Raw genomic sequence first — 16,767 nt, 5'->3', positions numbered from 1 at the left:
TATTAGAATAAGAAGACGTGGTAAAATTTCTAATGAGACAAATCTTTAACGGAGACAAACAAGACGTAGAAGTTAACACCTTTATTTCATTAAGGTATATCTTAAAAGGTTTTGAACAAACATCCATATTTTGTGACGTCATCACATGTTACTTTACAAAGGAACAAATCGACTAATATTCGGAAATTTGATTCGGTATTATCAATAATATCTACATCAAGTTATGTCATTAGTTTATATAGGTCATTGTCAATACAAATGAATCAAACTTTGTCTTTTCATTGACTGTCTTAGAACTCCAGAGGTAAGTTAAGTTAAATATCTTTATATTCCAATTGAATATTAGGGTAGTTTGCCAAAGTTAGTTAAAGAAAATGCTGTAGTCCTATTGATGTTCACATTAGTTTTAAAAGATGGAGAGGGCAAACTACTCACGCTATTCCGAAATATTGGAACATTCCGAAATTGACATATTTGACCTAGATACGAAAACCGTTCATGCTGCCTGTTCCAAAACTCCTCCCGCTAAAAAATTCAGTGCCAGCAGTTTGCCTCTTTACATAAAAAAGGGAGGTTCACGAAAGAGCCTACATAATCGTGTTACCATTATACACATCGTCATATACAAATGAATCAAACTTTATCTTTTCATTGACTGTCTTAGAAGATACAGGACCGAAATTAAGACTGATTATTTTCATCTGACGATAAGGTAAAGAGGTCTCCTCATTTATGATTTACATATGTTCTGTACACGTTGTATATCAAAGTCAAAGTTTTATTCTGAACATAAATGTTGTAATAATTATAATTGGTTCAAAAATTAAAGGATCTAACAGAATGGGATTTTTTAAAAGAGTAATAGTGAAAGTTGATGAGAAACCAGTGCACGAAGATATAGTTCTCAATCTTGAGAAGAACACGTTATTGGTCAATGTTGGTCAATGTTGGTGATGTGAGCCACCTTGGACCAAAATGGAAAAGCACTATGAATCTGCATGAATCCAATATGGTATGGTAACTTATAACATCTTATTACAAATCTAAACAGTTATTGAATCATCGTCTCATAAGAATTACATCTGTTTTGCTAAATTTGTTTTGTTACTAGATAAAAAAAACTCTATGTAACCTTAGCACATAAGATGTTTAAGGGAATTGACACTAAAAAATCTTCAGAATACAATTTGAACTAAACGGAAGTTACGAACTAAACGGAAGTTACGAGCTAAACGGAAGTTACGAAATGTTCAATAACCGGGATCGGTTTGCCTTACGGTTGTTGCATTTGCGGCTTCTGATTATTTTCCCCAGTTTGTCAAATATCAATAATGTGGTCATTTTTATAAATTTCCTGTTTACAATTTTGGATTTTTCGAAAACTAAGGATTTTTTTATCCCAGGCATAGATTACCTTAGCCGTATTTGGCACAACTGTTTGGAATTTTGGATCCTCAATGCTCTTCAACTTTGTACTTGCTTGGCTTTATAAATATTTTGATATGAGCGTCACTGATGAGTCTTATGTAGGCGAAACGCGTGTCTGGCGTACTAAATTATAGTCCAGGTACATTTGATAACCAATTAAGCCTCTTTTGGTTAAAACGATTATTAGCTTTTACACATCCATGACTATCAAATATTTGATATATAGTGTCCAATTAATGGTTAATAGAGTAAGTAAATAGTTTATTATAGTGTCACAATCCGATATACATCATCATATACAATATAAAAATCTTTAAAACCATATAAATCCTTGCTTTTAAGACATATGAGACACTTTGATCCTTTTCAAACTAAAAAAATATATACTATAATGTAAAAGAAATATCTAAATAATAAAACTTTTCCTGATACTAAAATTCTAAAATCTCCTTTAAGTTCATTTATACAATCAATATTGTTTAAAAATTTACAAATTAATCTTCCTGCGTTTATACATAAGATGCAAGGACTTGACTAATAAAACTTGAGCATGATCACAGTTCAAAATAAAATCCAATTTTTCATCTGAGTTCATAGCATTAAAAGTGTTATTCAGAACATAAATATAATTAAAAAGTTCTTCTCTTATATCTGCATAAAAATTACAGTCTATCAACAAATGTTGTTCTGTCTCAATTAAAATGTCATTGCAGAAAAGAAAAAGTCTATCACATAATAGAGTGGTCGGCTTGGTGTAACATCCGTTCTCAACCACAAGCGGCAGCGATCCACATAAAAAAATTGATGAAATGTGTCGATGGTCACGAAAGTTGAATGTTTAAACAAATACACTAGTTTTGCAATTGTTTATTTTAAAACCTTCTGAATGTTCTAAGCTTGTTTCAGTTACATAATTTTTATCGTCAAAAACATCAATTAACCATTTCTCTTGAGATATAACTGTTAATTTGTCTTGAGCCGTTCGTAGCTTTTGTTTGGTTGTAATGTTGAGATTGATTAAAAATTTCAATTCAGATTTTCTCCATAAAGCTAATACACGTGAATGCCATGATCGTTGTTTTGTCCTACTAGTTTCATGTATAGTCCGAGCTATTCTATCATCCTCTAAATTAGAAAGTTTGAAAAATAATCTCATAACTTCAATGTTCTGTTTTCTTTTTAACTGTTGTCCATCCCATATCTCCACGAACGGCTAGATTGGTAGAGTTTTTAAAGGCCCTTAAAACGTATCGACATGCCCTATTTTGCTCAGTTTCTAGTTGCTTATGTTCTGATATACCCCAGATACTTGATTCATAAAACAATACAGGTTGAACAAGGTTTTTATATTATTTTTCGCATATATCAAAGTCCATTCCACCACAGGCTATAAATTTGGCATAAAGTGCCGACAAAGCTCGACTGGCCGATTTTCTTACGTCTCTAACGGTAAACCTCCAGTCTAGGTGTTCATCTATCCACATACCAATATGTCTATATTTGCTGTCGTATTTTACAATGGTATTTCCACAGGTAAAACCAAAGTTAGATAAAGGTGAAGATCCACATCTGAAATGCACTACACTAGTTTTGTCAAAAGTTATACATACTCTCCATTTCGAACACCATTTATGAACAATATTTAACATTTGCTGAAGTGATTCTTCGTCGGGCGCCAATATAACAATGTCATCTGCGTATAATAATATCGAAATCACACTAACTGCATTTATTGGTATACCAAAATTTGAGTTGATTTCATCTGCGAGATCGTTTACATAAACTGAGAACAACGTCGGGGATAATTTACATCCTTGATTCATATCCTAAATAACGTTAAACATATCTGTCATGTACCCATTGATTTTTACTGCGTAACGAACATCTACGTACAAAGACTGTTACCCTTTCAGGAACTTTCCATTTATACCAAGTGCCATCAATTTATACCACAACATTTCTCTGCTCACGGTGTCAAAGGCTTTTTTTGCGTCGATGAGGCACGCAAATGTCGACTTACGTTCAATTTTCCTATAAGTGATTATAAGTTGTTAAAGCGTACAGATGTTCCATACAGACACGATCCTTCCTGAAACCGTTTTCTTGTCAGCAAGAATGTCGTTGTCTTCTAACCAAGATGACAATCGTACATTTAGAATGTCAGCATATATTTTACAAGGAATTGACGTAAGAGCTATTCCTCTATATCCCAGAGGATCACGGTTGTCTTTATCTGGTTTTAGAATCGGATTGATCAAAATTTGGTTCCAAGTTTCTGGTACAACTCCGTTATCGAATGCAAATTTAACGATCTTGAATATGATATCTGCACATGAATTGTTGCGGAGAAATTCTGCGCATATCTGGTCTAACCCGGTGGACCTGTTCAATTTTGCACATTACACAGATTTTTCTACGGCCTCATACATGTCATATGAAATTCTAGAGTTTAATGTGTCCGAGTTATTCTAAATATTGCTCACTAGGTCATGATCTACTTGTTGAATAAATGTTCGAAATCCCTCATCGTATTCCCCGTCGCTAATCATGCTAATGTTAAACAAATGTTCATATTCATTTTTCAAGGTTTTATAAACAATATTGATATCCTTGATGATGTTGCCATTTGGTAGACGAACTTCCATTGGTGTTTCGTCATGTCTATCTATTATTATTTCTAGTTTTCCTATTTGTCGCCAAAAATCCCTCGTATTACTTTCTTTCGATAGGTCAAAAAGTTCTTTTTGTTGACGCAATTAACATGATTAATAATTACGTTTTTCCTTTCGCAGAAGTTTATCAAAATCATTTCTAGCTGTTACGAAATGTTCTCTTAGACGTTTTTGCTTCGGATCACATATCTTATCCTTAAGCAAATTTTTCTCTTGTTCACATGCGTTCTTCCAATATTCTTGAAGATTTTCGTTCCAGTATGGTTTATATTTTGACTTTCTACTGCATTTTGTAGTTATTTTATGCTGGTCATCATGTGCAGTCTTGTGTCCTATTTTTGAGATAACTTCAACGTTAATCAATTGAAATAAATTACTATATGCTTCGTCAACGTCTCGTCTATCTGCAAGTGCATTTTCTATTTTGTTGATAATTTGTTCAGTTTTTTCTCGAGCATTGTCATCATTTAAAAAATCGTTAGGAATTTGGTAAGATTTTGGATTATTTGGAATTCGTTTTAAATTTGTCGGGAATTTTTACACGTTATTATGAGGTACAGATGCTTCCCTTTGTATTACTGTCTGTAGCACTGAATAATCTTGTATTTGGCTGCACTCTTGAAGATCGAAGAAATGAGTTATATCAGACATGGTTTTCTCATTGAAGTCTATGCAAGAGTTTAAATGTTCGTGAGTTGTGAATATAAAGTCAACTACCGATTTACCACGTTTTGAGATGCATGTACAAAAATGAAAAAAGTCCGATTTATTCAACACAAAGTGTTAACGCTATATAAAAAAGTAGTAATTACAATTTTCATATATAGTTTACTTAGTAGTTGTGAACCGTCGGAAATAGATCTGACCTGATTATGTACACCATCTGAACAAGCAATGATTAGAGATACACTTCATATAGTATGAAATATGAACCGATTATCAAGTTGTCTGCTTATTGATACGGTCAAATATCAGCTGCGAGTATCAATATGAAGTTCTTGTCGAGTGAGCGTAGTCTTTGTATTGTGCCGAGACGCTGATATTTCACAATATTAATATGCAGAGAACCTGATTAGTGATTTATCGAGGCGTATTTGCGTCTTTTTGAAGTCCTTTATTTGTTTCACCAGCAAACCGGAAAATGACTTGAATAGTATGAACACTCTCAAATTTATCTATTAAAGGTGAAAATCGAATGAATTAGAGATCTGTTAAATGTGTATGTCTCCTCACTAAAATACCTTTCCTACAAATAGTTCATTATTGCTCAAGGTTATTTAATTACAGAACAAGCGAAATAAACGATAAATAAATGCAATTTGACTGCGTAAAATGCACAGCTGCAGTTTATAATAAAAATTCCCTACTGCGCAAATGATTACAAAGTTTACGACCGAATACAAGGCCAATGCATTGAAAATAACAATATTTTCCTAACTAAAGAGGTCTACAGTTGATAAGAAATTCATATAAAACAATGAATATATGTCTATCTAAGAGCTAGCAGATAATTCAAAGGGTAAGGTAATGCTTCTTGGAGTTTTTAGAACAGCGTTTTTTGTTTATGATTTAAAGCATTTGAAGGTTTTTCAACGTTTACACGTTATAGTTCATTTTGAGTTGCTGTGATTTGAGTTTTTTGTTACCTGGATTTGTTCCTCATTTATCTTTATCAAGTTCTTTGCGTAAAAGTTGGGAATAGAAGATTTGTTTAGAAGTGTTTTTACTTTAAAAAGGAAAGGTTGTGTCTGTTCTATGGATTCTTGTGGTTTTAATAATCATTAACTTGAAGGTGAATAAAATATCAAGCGAAACCGAAAGTAAAAGGGATAATACTCAAAGAATATTTTTATAGAAATGGTTGCGTTAAATATTTGATAGAGTGAATTCAATCTAATTTTATGGGAAAGGTGATGTTTTCTCTGCTGATGTCTTGTAACAAGGCATCGTCATGGATGGGCGTATAAGGACGACGTCAAACAATATACCCGATGTCATCTGTGTTATATCAAGTGGTGTCCTTATTTTGAATTTGACTGCCATCTGCTGTTTACAACGAAGAATCAAATCTATTGTGATTGATTCATAAGCTGAATACAATTTTGAAACCTTTAACTCTGAAGCACATGGACGAACATACTTTATATCCATATTCAAGGTTGGATATTTTCATTCAATTGCAATGGTACAAAATTTGAAACTCATAAAACATTCAAAGACGATCTTGAAATAAAAGGTTGATCTGAATTTATTGTCGATTTTTTGTTGGAATTATAAAATTTCGAATTATAAATTGTAATTTCAAAATGATTTGCATAATGGATAGTGTATATCTTTTAACTCCTTGACAGATAATGATGATTTTGTTCCTAGTGTTGATTGCCTGTGTGTCATGTTTTCCAGAGGTAAGTTAAACATTTTTGTACTTTATATTACATATAGAAGCAGTGTACTAAAGTAAGAAATAAAAATACTATTCGATGACAAATATGAAAAAAAAAAATGAAAATCCTAAGTTAACCTTTTATATTTATATCTGGTTATCAATCAGTCTAAATAAAATTTAAAATAGTGTTGATTATAAAACTGTTAAGCTGTTTCAGGTTTAATACATCCTTGGCTTTAACATATTCGAATTTGACCGTTTATGATGAAGGAAACTCAAGAAAAGCGCGTTGCATGCATAAAGTTTATAACGTGTTGTTTTAAGTTTTGAAAAATTCTATGCTTAATGGTTTTATGTCATTATTCCGAAGTCATCATATACAAAACTACGAGCTAATCAATTTTCATTCATGCGCTAGTTTTATCTCAACATGGTATATATAAAGGCAACTTGTAAGCTGTACCTTATGATTCAATTTTTTTTTAAATTCACAAAGCTACTCTATGAATGCAAAAACGAGGCATTTTGTATACGATTATACACGTGACAGTTGAAAATAATAAATTGATCACAAATCGTCGTTTGAAGAAATCGATAGAATTGACCTGAAATTGCATGACATGAGCAGAGTATAATATGCAAAAATGCATCACAAAACATGTGTTTAAAAAGATAACTTGAGTTAACAGTTTTGCATTTAAAGGCATGGTTTGAAGAACTGAAGAAAAAAGTTAGAGACATACATTTTAAAGTGAATGTTTTTTAAGAAGCCGTTTTATCTTAGGCAAAATGTATAGTAACGTGTCTGATATTTGTAAACAAAAAATGTGAGGAATCTCCATTATGACAAAAGATACAAGGCTGATAATGTGTTATGTCATACAGTACAAAGAACTAATCACTTAGACTCAATCATGTAAATTGTTACATTAGTGCTTGACAATTACACGCTTGTAAAGGTGACTTGCAGAATTAAATAGAAAAATCTCATAACAGAATAATTATCTATTCACAATGTACTAACAAAAAATCACAAAAACACCGAACACGGCGGAAAATTAAAAGAGGAAAGTCCCCAATCAAATGGCAAAATCAAAAACCCAAACACACCAAACGATTTGATAACAATTGTCATATTCCTGACTTGGTATATGAGATAATGGCAAATTTGACTAACGGTAAGCTAACTTCGGTCTACAAAATTAGTTAACGTCTTTGCATTATATCTGATTTTAAAGCATTTTCCCAAACACATTTATTATTATTTCGCTTTACAGAACTTTAGAGCAGTTGTGAAAGTTGACGGGAAACCAGTTAACGTAGATTTCGTTCTCGATCTTGAGAAAAACACATTTGTGGTCACTGTTGGTGGAGTCAGCCATCTTGGACCAACATTCTCAAGTACCGTTAATCTTCATGACTTTAATATGGTATGTTCACTTACAATTTACTTTACTACTAAACAGTTATCGGATTGTATTTTGTTATTTTGTCTTATGCCACTATCTAATTGATAACACCAAAAGAGAGGGGTAAAGTACTAAATAAATGTTGAACTATTACGTCTAGGTTCAATTGCATGGCCAATAACACTACACTGATCATGTATTGGTTGTTTCTTAACTTACGAACTCGTTTAACAACGTCGTAAGATTTGTTTTTAAATTGTGACGAATAGTATGAATGGTGTATATCTCCATATATGTTCTTCTTCAATTCAGCAAAAACTAGCCTTTAAACGGATAGATGCTGGAATTTGTTATGTTATTCATATGGACGAAGATCTTGCAGAACTAAGTACTCGACTGCATAACATGACAAGGTAATGTAAATTTATTAGTACTTAATGTACAATACAAACACGCCGAAAAATTAAGACACAACAAAAAGGTTTGTTTTGGATAGAATCAGAATAACCGTATGAATTTGATATGCAAAATGTCTTAAAGACAGCGAGATTACCCATTTATGCACCTATTTATTAAACTGATTGCAGCAATAGCATGTAGAAAACAAGGAAGAAAAAGGGTTGTCTATGTAATGTAGACGGCACATATAAACTTAAAACAATGACAGCCTTTTATTTATAAAGTTCTTTATTATAGTTTTTTTTTATACTGTGCTATTTTCGATTATTGTAAAAACTGCATGTCACCATACACAAATAGGAGATTTGGTATTGGTGCAAATAGATCTACTCTAAACTAGAGTCTAACTGGTGTGGAATTTAAAACCAACGTCCCTTAAGTGCTCAAAATCAAAACCGTATCGTCCGCTTCAAAAACAAAACCGTATCGTCAGCTTCTAAATTCTCCAACATGACAAAATAAAAGTTCAAGCGAGATAACATGAGAGATAAAATTGGTAACTCTAGCTAGGCACTGAGCTCAATTTGATAGTAATGTATACGTAAAAGTAATAGAATGTAATTAGAAAAAAAAGTTACTCAATCGATTGTTGAAATTCAATAGCATAGATAGCTCGAAAAATACTTTCAGAAAACGAGAAAAGCTATTAGATCACCTTATACGTTTATGAATATCATTATACGCAGTTTGTAAAGAGGATGAACAAACAAATTAAGGAGGAAGCAGCAACTCCGAAAGGATCTATTCTTCTGATGGTTCGTTCTTGTAATATCTCGTTCGGGAATAATTTCATTAACATGTGACACAAGTGGAAAGTATCGATGAATTTAGAACAAAATATTTTTATACGTACTAAACGGAGTGTAAAAAATGTGCACTTACAATAATCAGTCTTTGAGTATGAAGTTTGTTAACAAGTAATGTGATTGTTTTCATGATTGTCGCCAAAAAATGGTTAACAATTGATGAAAAATGGGAAAATTATTAAAAACGTTTAATGACCGTAGCAAAACAATAGATGTCTGATTTTGTCTTAATCAATTACTTTCTTAGTCATATATATATCAACCCTTGAATCTGGATCACTAAAAAATGTTTACTCAAAAAGATTTCGGCTCATCTAGGTGTACATCCTTAATGAAAAACAATAAAGAAACTGACGAAACAATGGTAAAACAGGGAAAAAAACAACGAATATTTTACAAAGCAATTGAAATTAAAAAAAAAAACCTCATCATTTACACGCGAATGAGCAGTTTCTATTCAATTTGTTACACGTGGTAAGAAAGAACTCAATTGTAGGAAACATTGGGTGATGTGTCAATAAATAGAATGAGGTCGACATAGTGACTACGACAATCAGATCGTACTTATGGGCGACTTTTACCCCACCATTGGAAAGGAACAATTGGTTCAACAGCTTTATTGAATTATCGTTGTATATAACATGTATAAATAAGAAAAAAAAATTATGGAAAAAAACATTTAATAAACACCCACGAATCGTCTATAAAAAAAGTCATCACAGAAGCAAAAGATACAAAAGCCATACAAATTTGCCCAAAAATGCTTATCTGATCCAGGCTAGAAAATGCTAAGCACTGCTTACTTTTAAAAATTTAAAGTAACTTCACATATGTTTCAAATTGCGACCTTATTAACAATAATTAGTAAAAGTTTGAACAAGTTTTAAAATGACAGAAAAAATTGAAACGAAATTCAAGTTGTAAACTGAACAAATCAGTTACAGATTAAGACGTCCTTTAATGGAGTACATGCACCGTATTACTCTTTAATCTTGATTGGGTCTATATATGCATGTTTTACAAAACAATTATTGCATTTCTGTTTTAGTGAAATATTTGCCCCTCATCTACCAACACATGTTTATCGACTTACCAAAACCAGCATGTCGAATGAAAACTTGCTTGCCTATGCCGGTTCAAAGATTGCAAACTTTTGTCGTGGTTATCAGACCAAATATGCACATAGAGTGGAAGATGGTGAGTTTAATAGTTGTGTAGGAAGAATCCTTCGTAAGATGGACTGAAGCATCTTGTTGTTAAATTTAGAATTATTTATGCATGGTTGTTATGGTAAAATCAAAATAGATCGATTTGATTAATTTTGTATCAAATAAATAAAGGATATATGTATTTCCAAACACATTTTTGATTCGTGTATATAATGTTTCCTTTTTTAAATAATGTTCATTTCTTATACACTTTTTAGGTGCATTCTAGCATTTCTTGTAAACTAAAAGTATTTTATAAAACGAATTCGACAATTGATAAAAAGCTAGCATTACAGCATATTTTAGACAATATATCATTGAATGAATAGATACATATGCTGTAATGCTAGCTTTTTATCAATTGTCGAATTCGTTTTATAAAATACTTTTAGTTTACAAGAAATGCTAGAATTAGTCAATTAAAGCGGAATTAGTATTGATACCAATAAAAACATTACTCAGAGATACACTTATAGTGTTGAATTGGTATCTTTTAAGAATAAGTTTATCTTAAGTTTTTTTTTTAAATTCCCAGGCTCGGTAAAAAAACTTCTCCGTAAAAATGAGGATGTCCTATCCCGTTTGAAATAAGTTTTCTACAAGTACAAACAAACTTCAATAACCAAATCTTTATATCTAGTAGTCAGCATTTCTGTGATGACATTAATAAATTTTCGAAGTGTTCATATGGTGTTTCAAATATCTATTGGCATCTGGCAATTTTGGATTAATATGTTTAGGGTTTTAGTCTCAATGAGACCTTATATCTATTCATTCAATGATATATTGTCTAAAATATGCTGTAATGCTAGCGTTTTATCAATTGTCGAATTCGTTTTATAAAATACTTTAAGTTTATAAGAAATGCTAGAATTATTCAATTAAATGTCAATTGATAAAGAATATAAAAGCAGTGTTCAACCTTTTAGTTGTCAAGCTAGAAGTTAGGTAAATTTAAATAGACAAAAATCAAATCAAATTTACGTAATAGACAATTGCAAATGTGTATTTTACGTGTAAATATTAAAAGATTAGGAATTTTGACTAACATTATTTGTTTTGATATTGTTGTATGAATGGAACTGAAATATAAACTTTAGTTTATTGTACAGAGCAAACTAATTTGGTGACCTACAATACATATCGTATTACTAGAAACAAGGGTCCTTTCAGACATTTGTTTGATATTATTGCGAAGATACGTTAATTTTTCTGCACCTTAACACTTTCTGTTAATAAAATTAACTAAATGCTATTACCTTCATCCTTTTCAGTCCGTTCAAATTTGTTTTGATACAACTTCACTGACAATCACTTTAAACACCTATTTGTCAATAATGTCGACGGATTACTACAAAAAACTGCATACTCCCACACTCTATTGTTTGACTGTTTTATTTAAATATGAGCCAAGGCTGCTCCGTGTTGAAGGCCGTACATTGACCTATAATTGTTTAAATTTATAAATTGTTATTTGGATGGAGAGTCTCATTGGCACTCACACCACATTTCCTATATCTATAAGCAATGTATTTATATCACTTTGAATATTAGTGAAGGCACTTTTCTTTTTTGTAGATGAGATTCACAGACGGGCGTTGTTACAACAGGTATCGGATAATGTTGTTTGCGGCTGTGATGTTATTAAAATGATTATTTAAAATTTCAGCATTTAACTAATTATCACAATAAAGTGGTATTAATTAGTTGGACTTAAAAGACTTATTGGTTATTTATTCTCAAAGAATATAAAAAATAATATAGCAGGTAAAGGTAAAAAAAAACCTGTAATGCAATATTACCAATATTGCTATGTAATTCAACTAATCTGCTACTTTTGTTGATCTTATCTTTATTTCAATCGTCCCTTTCGAATGGTTTATACCAAAGACGATGTAGTATGATTGCCAATATGAGATCTCTCCACAAGAGAACAAACGACACATAAATTAACAACTATAGGTCATCGTACGGTCTAGAACAAATAGCAAAGCCCATACCACATACTAGTAGCTAGCTATAAAGGCCCCGAAATCAAAAATGTAAAAAAAAAGATATCAAACGAGAAAACTAAAGGCATAATCAATGAACATTACATGAACATAAAACAATATCTTACACAGCAACAAAGACAACCATTGAATTACAGGCTTTGAACTTCGGACCGACAAAAACAGAATGTGGCGAGCTAAAACATGTTAGCGTGTGGCCAATCTTCTCCTGAATCCGTGGTATTTGATGAGACTGTCATCAAAGTGAGAGGTTAAGCGCTTTAAAACCAGGTTTAATCCACCATTTCCTGCATTTGAAAATGCCTGTACCAAGTCAGGAATATGACATTTTCGATTTTGATGTGTTTTTGAATTTGATTTTGCCATGTGATTATGGACTTTCCGATTGGATTCTATTCTGAGTTCGGTATATTTATGATTTTACTTTTTGTGTAGCAGAACAAAACAAAACAATAAACAAACAACATATATGATCAACAGCAACAGACAACTGCCGCTAAATGTATGGCTCCAAACTAAGAAAAGTCACATACAAAATATGTTAGCCGGCGCCTAACCATCCTCTCAACCTGGTAGAGAGGTGTAACAGTACATCATAAGAACAAACTATAAAAACTAGTTGGTAACGAATTTATTCATCAGATGGCTATACATACATTTAGAAATACAACTGAGAAAAACACAGACTAGACGTGGCCGGGTATATACATTCCAACAAAAAAGACATAAGTACAGATCTGAGATTACCCTCAGTTACTGACAGCTAGCTCAAAATGCAATGTATTAACTTGTCCTTTATATACACGTTACACAATCACACCATCCATCATACACCATTACACCATTCTCTTTACCCAATACACTATAGCACAATACACCTTTCACCATTGCACCATATGACATAAATCGATCATTACTCTGTATACGTGATTTTGGTAAGTTGTATGTGTTTCTCGTTTCTTATTTGTTTTTATAAAGATTAGACCGGTAGTTTTCCTGATTAAATGGGTTTACACTAGTCATTTTGGGATTCCTTGATAACTTCTAGTTCGGTGTGTAGGCCATACTTTGATCTGTTTACTTTTACAAATGGTGAACTGGATGGAGAGTTGTCATATTGGCGCTCATACCACATCTTCTTATGTTTAATACATCTATTAAAATATAATCGTGCATCTAAGACTACATCATCAATCAGTACCCTTCCAACATTCAATATATTTAATGTAAAGGCATCACAAACAGTCAGAGATACAGCCAAAATACATGTATCGACAGTTTTTAAAGCCATGAATGTAAATTTATATATAACCATGATATTTAGTTTGCTTATATGTACTCACGTTACTGAAAACAGAATTAGTATTGATACCAATAAAAACATTATTCAAAGATACACTTATAGTGTTGAATTGATATCTTTTAAGAATAAGTTTATCTTAAGTTTTTTTTAAATTTCCAGGCTCGGTAAAAAACTTCTCCGTAAAATGAGGATGTCCTATCCCGTTTGAAATACGTTTTCTACAAGTACAAACAAACTTCAATAACCAAATCTCTATATCTAGTAGTCAGCATTTCTGTGATGACAATCATTATCATTGATATTTAAAACCACTGGATCGATACCAATGATGGTTTTTTATCCCCGAGGGCATCAGCCCCCAAGTAGTCGAGCGTCACTGTTGAATCTAGCTCATATTCAAAATTTCAATATGGTATCTATGATGAGTTTATTTGGTATCGACTCAAGCATCGAATCGAGAATATATTTTCCATAACAAAAAACAAACGCAACAAAAGTATCAAGGAAATGGAAATTATCAACATGGAAAAATAAAGGCACCATTAGAAGACCGCAGTTCAAAAGTTATCAATCGATTGGTGGAAAATAATTCGGAAAGAAACACACTTCAGGTGGAAAACAACAAAGCAACAGAAGCTCTGAAGTGCAACAAAAACAATTTAAACGACAATGCAACATACATAGAAAATAATTATTAGATAACAACGGCTATATTCTATACATGGTACAGAACATTTTAAGAAAAAAAATGGTAGGACATTTTAAGAAAAAAAATGGTGGATTGAAACTGGTTTTATGGCTAGGCAAACCTCACATGTTATGAAAAATTAAATATACCATTCCATTGAACTAGAGATAAAGGATACTACAGATACAATTAAGTCTGCCGCATATCTTGACTTATATTTAGAAATTGGAAATTTGTAAAAATGACTACATTATTGATATTCATGTCAACACTGAAGTGTTGACTACTGGGCTGGTGATACCGTCGGGAACGAAAAATTAATTTGACTTATCACCTCCTTGTATCTAGATATTTTTCAAAACTGTATATTTCGCCCCTTCTTGTCTCTAGATATTTTTCTAAACACATTTTTAAATTATAATTTCTTTTCTAGTTTTTTTTCACAAATTTCCACTGCAATTTAAAGATAAACTACTAATGTCAGACAGTAGATTAAAACTATAAACGCTGATGTAAAATATTTCTATGAAAATAACAATTTTAAATGACCATTTTGGTTTCTACATTGACCACTTGAAGTCTGTAGTATAAATATAATTCAAGGAAGCTTATGTTTTTTAAATTGATTTTTATATTCTTTTGGTTAACCAATAGTCGACTTTCTATCATTTTGTGGGTGTTCTGTAACTTTCTAATTATTTGATTTAAAGATGATTAATTTTCCAAGAGAGAAGACATGCAGATCCTATAAACAAGTCAAGGAAAATGAATCTGAAAATTGTGTTTTTTCATCTTAACTTACTCATTAAAATATACAGCGGAACGATAGTTATATCAGCACATCATAAGCCAGATGCAGATGGCAAATTTGAGGATCAGAACAATGATGAAATAATAGTTTCTATATCAATAGCTGAATGTGACATGAGATGTTCATTAAATCCTCGTTGTGTATCTTTTTTCTATAATTCGTTGACAAAACTGTGTATTGTACATTCAAATCCTTTTACTTATACTGTTATAACAAAATCAGGAACTGGATGGAGATTTTATGTAACTCGAGATAGTAAGTTCATATTAAAAATGTATTCTAAACTACGTATTCGCATAATAACATTAATCAAATGAAATTCAGTTATTTGAAAGAATATTACTCGAATTAAATCTAGTTAACAAAAATAAAGAAGAAATATTCATTTTGGGTATTATTGATTGAAAAAACATGTGTCTTTTTATTTTTGCTGTTGTAAAATAGTGTGATTACAATTTTTTCAGGAACCGGTCGCTGTCCTGATAATTTCTTTCTCTATAGACAACTTGACTTTTGTTACCAGTTCATGCCATCTCTCATGGCTGCTTACATTTCTTGTCCGCTTGGTACACTCCAAAGAATTGATACTGAGGAAAAACAGAACTATACAATGAAAATCACAGGTAAATAAATATAACACGGTATCAATTTCACTGGGAGGAAATCTTATAAATAAACGCATCATAGATACCAGGACTAAATTTTTTATATAATCCAGACGCGTTTTTCGTCTACAAAGGACTCATCAGTGACGCTCGAATCCAAAAAAGTAAAAAAAGGGCCAATAAAGTACGAAGTGGGGTCAACGATATAATTGTGAAGGAGAAGATATGTTAACATCTGAGCTTGCATTATCCAACTGAAGTGTAAACATAAACACGTTTTGACACATTCGATATTTAGACTTGGATTGATACATTTTTGCTTTTAATGACCATTTGGTCCTTCAGGATTTTTAGTTTCGTACTTTATTTTGTTTTTTAACTATTTTGATTCAGGAGTCACTGGTGAGTCTTTTGTAGACGGAAAGCGAATATGGCTTACAAATTTTTAATTCTGGTTTCAATGATGCTTTCATTTGAAAGGTTAAATGTTAATGTCAATAGTGATTACTATTTGATTCCTTATTTCATTAATTCAGACGTTTTCGTTCATTAAAACACAAGTGTTTTATAATACATCTTTTAATGATTTTGTACATAGTAACTGGACACTGTTTTACAATGTAATTTTAAAAAGGGGCCTTGTATAGCTGATTATGCGGTATTGGCTTTGCTCGTTTTTGAAGGTCATACAGTGACCTATACTAGTTTATTCCTGCGTCATTTTAGTCTCTTACGGATAGTTGTCTCATTGGCAATCATACCACATCTTCTTTTTCATATTGTGGAAAGTAATTTTTGAATGAGTGTCAAATAAATCAATATCTGAAGACTACAATTTATATCACATGAATTTTGAAATTGATTTTTCATATATTTATTCGTTCGGCAAAATGAATTTTTGGTCCATAATGCTCTTCAGCTTCGTTCTTCATTTGGTCTTTTTACCATTTTGTTTTCACTGATGAAATTTTTGTAGATGA

At 31.6% G+C, this 16,767-nt stretch overlaps 1 protein-coding gene across 1 annotated transcript; it reads left to right on the top strand.

Annotated features, from left to right (window-relative positions):
• Positions 1 to 6,372: 6,372 nt before the first annotated feature.
• On the top strand, positions 6,373 to 12,087 carry LOC139498963 (uncharacterized). Its single transcript, XM_071287554.1, has 5 exons — positions 6,373 to 6,505; positions 7,764 to 7,916; positions 8,208 to 8,308; positions 10,209 to 10,357; positions 11,947 to 12,087. The coding sequence occupies exons 1-5, from the start codon at positions 6,455 to 6,457 to the stop codon at positions 12,027 to 12,029; spliced, it is 537 nt and encodes a 178-aa protein (XP_071143655.1). The 5' UTR covers positions 6,373 to 6,454; the 3' UTR covers positions 12,030 to 12,087.
• The last annotated feature ends 4,680 nt before the right edge of the window (positions 12,088 to 16,767 follow it).

The sequence above is a fragment of the Mytilus edulis genome, chromosome 12 (genome assembly GCF_963676685.1).
Source record: "Mytilus edulis chromosome 12, xbMytEdul2.2, whole genome shotgun sequence".
Taxonomy (NCBI): Eukaryota; Metazoa; Mollusca; class Bivalvia; order Mytilida; family Mytilidae; genus Mytilus; species Mytilus edulis.
Note: the sequence above shows the minus strand (reverse complement) of the source record. Positions and strands in the feature narration are given on the sequence as shown.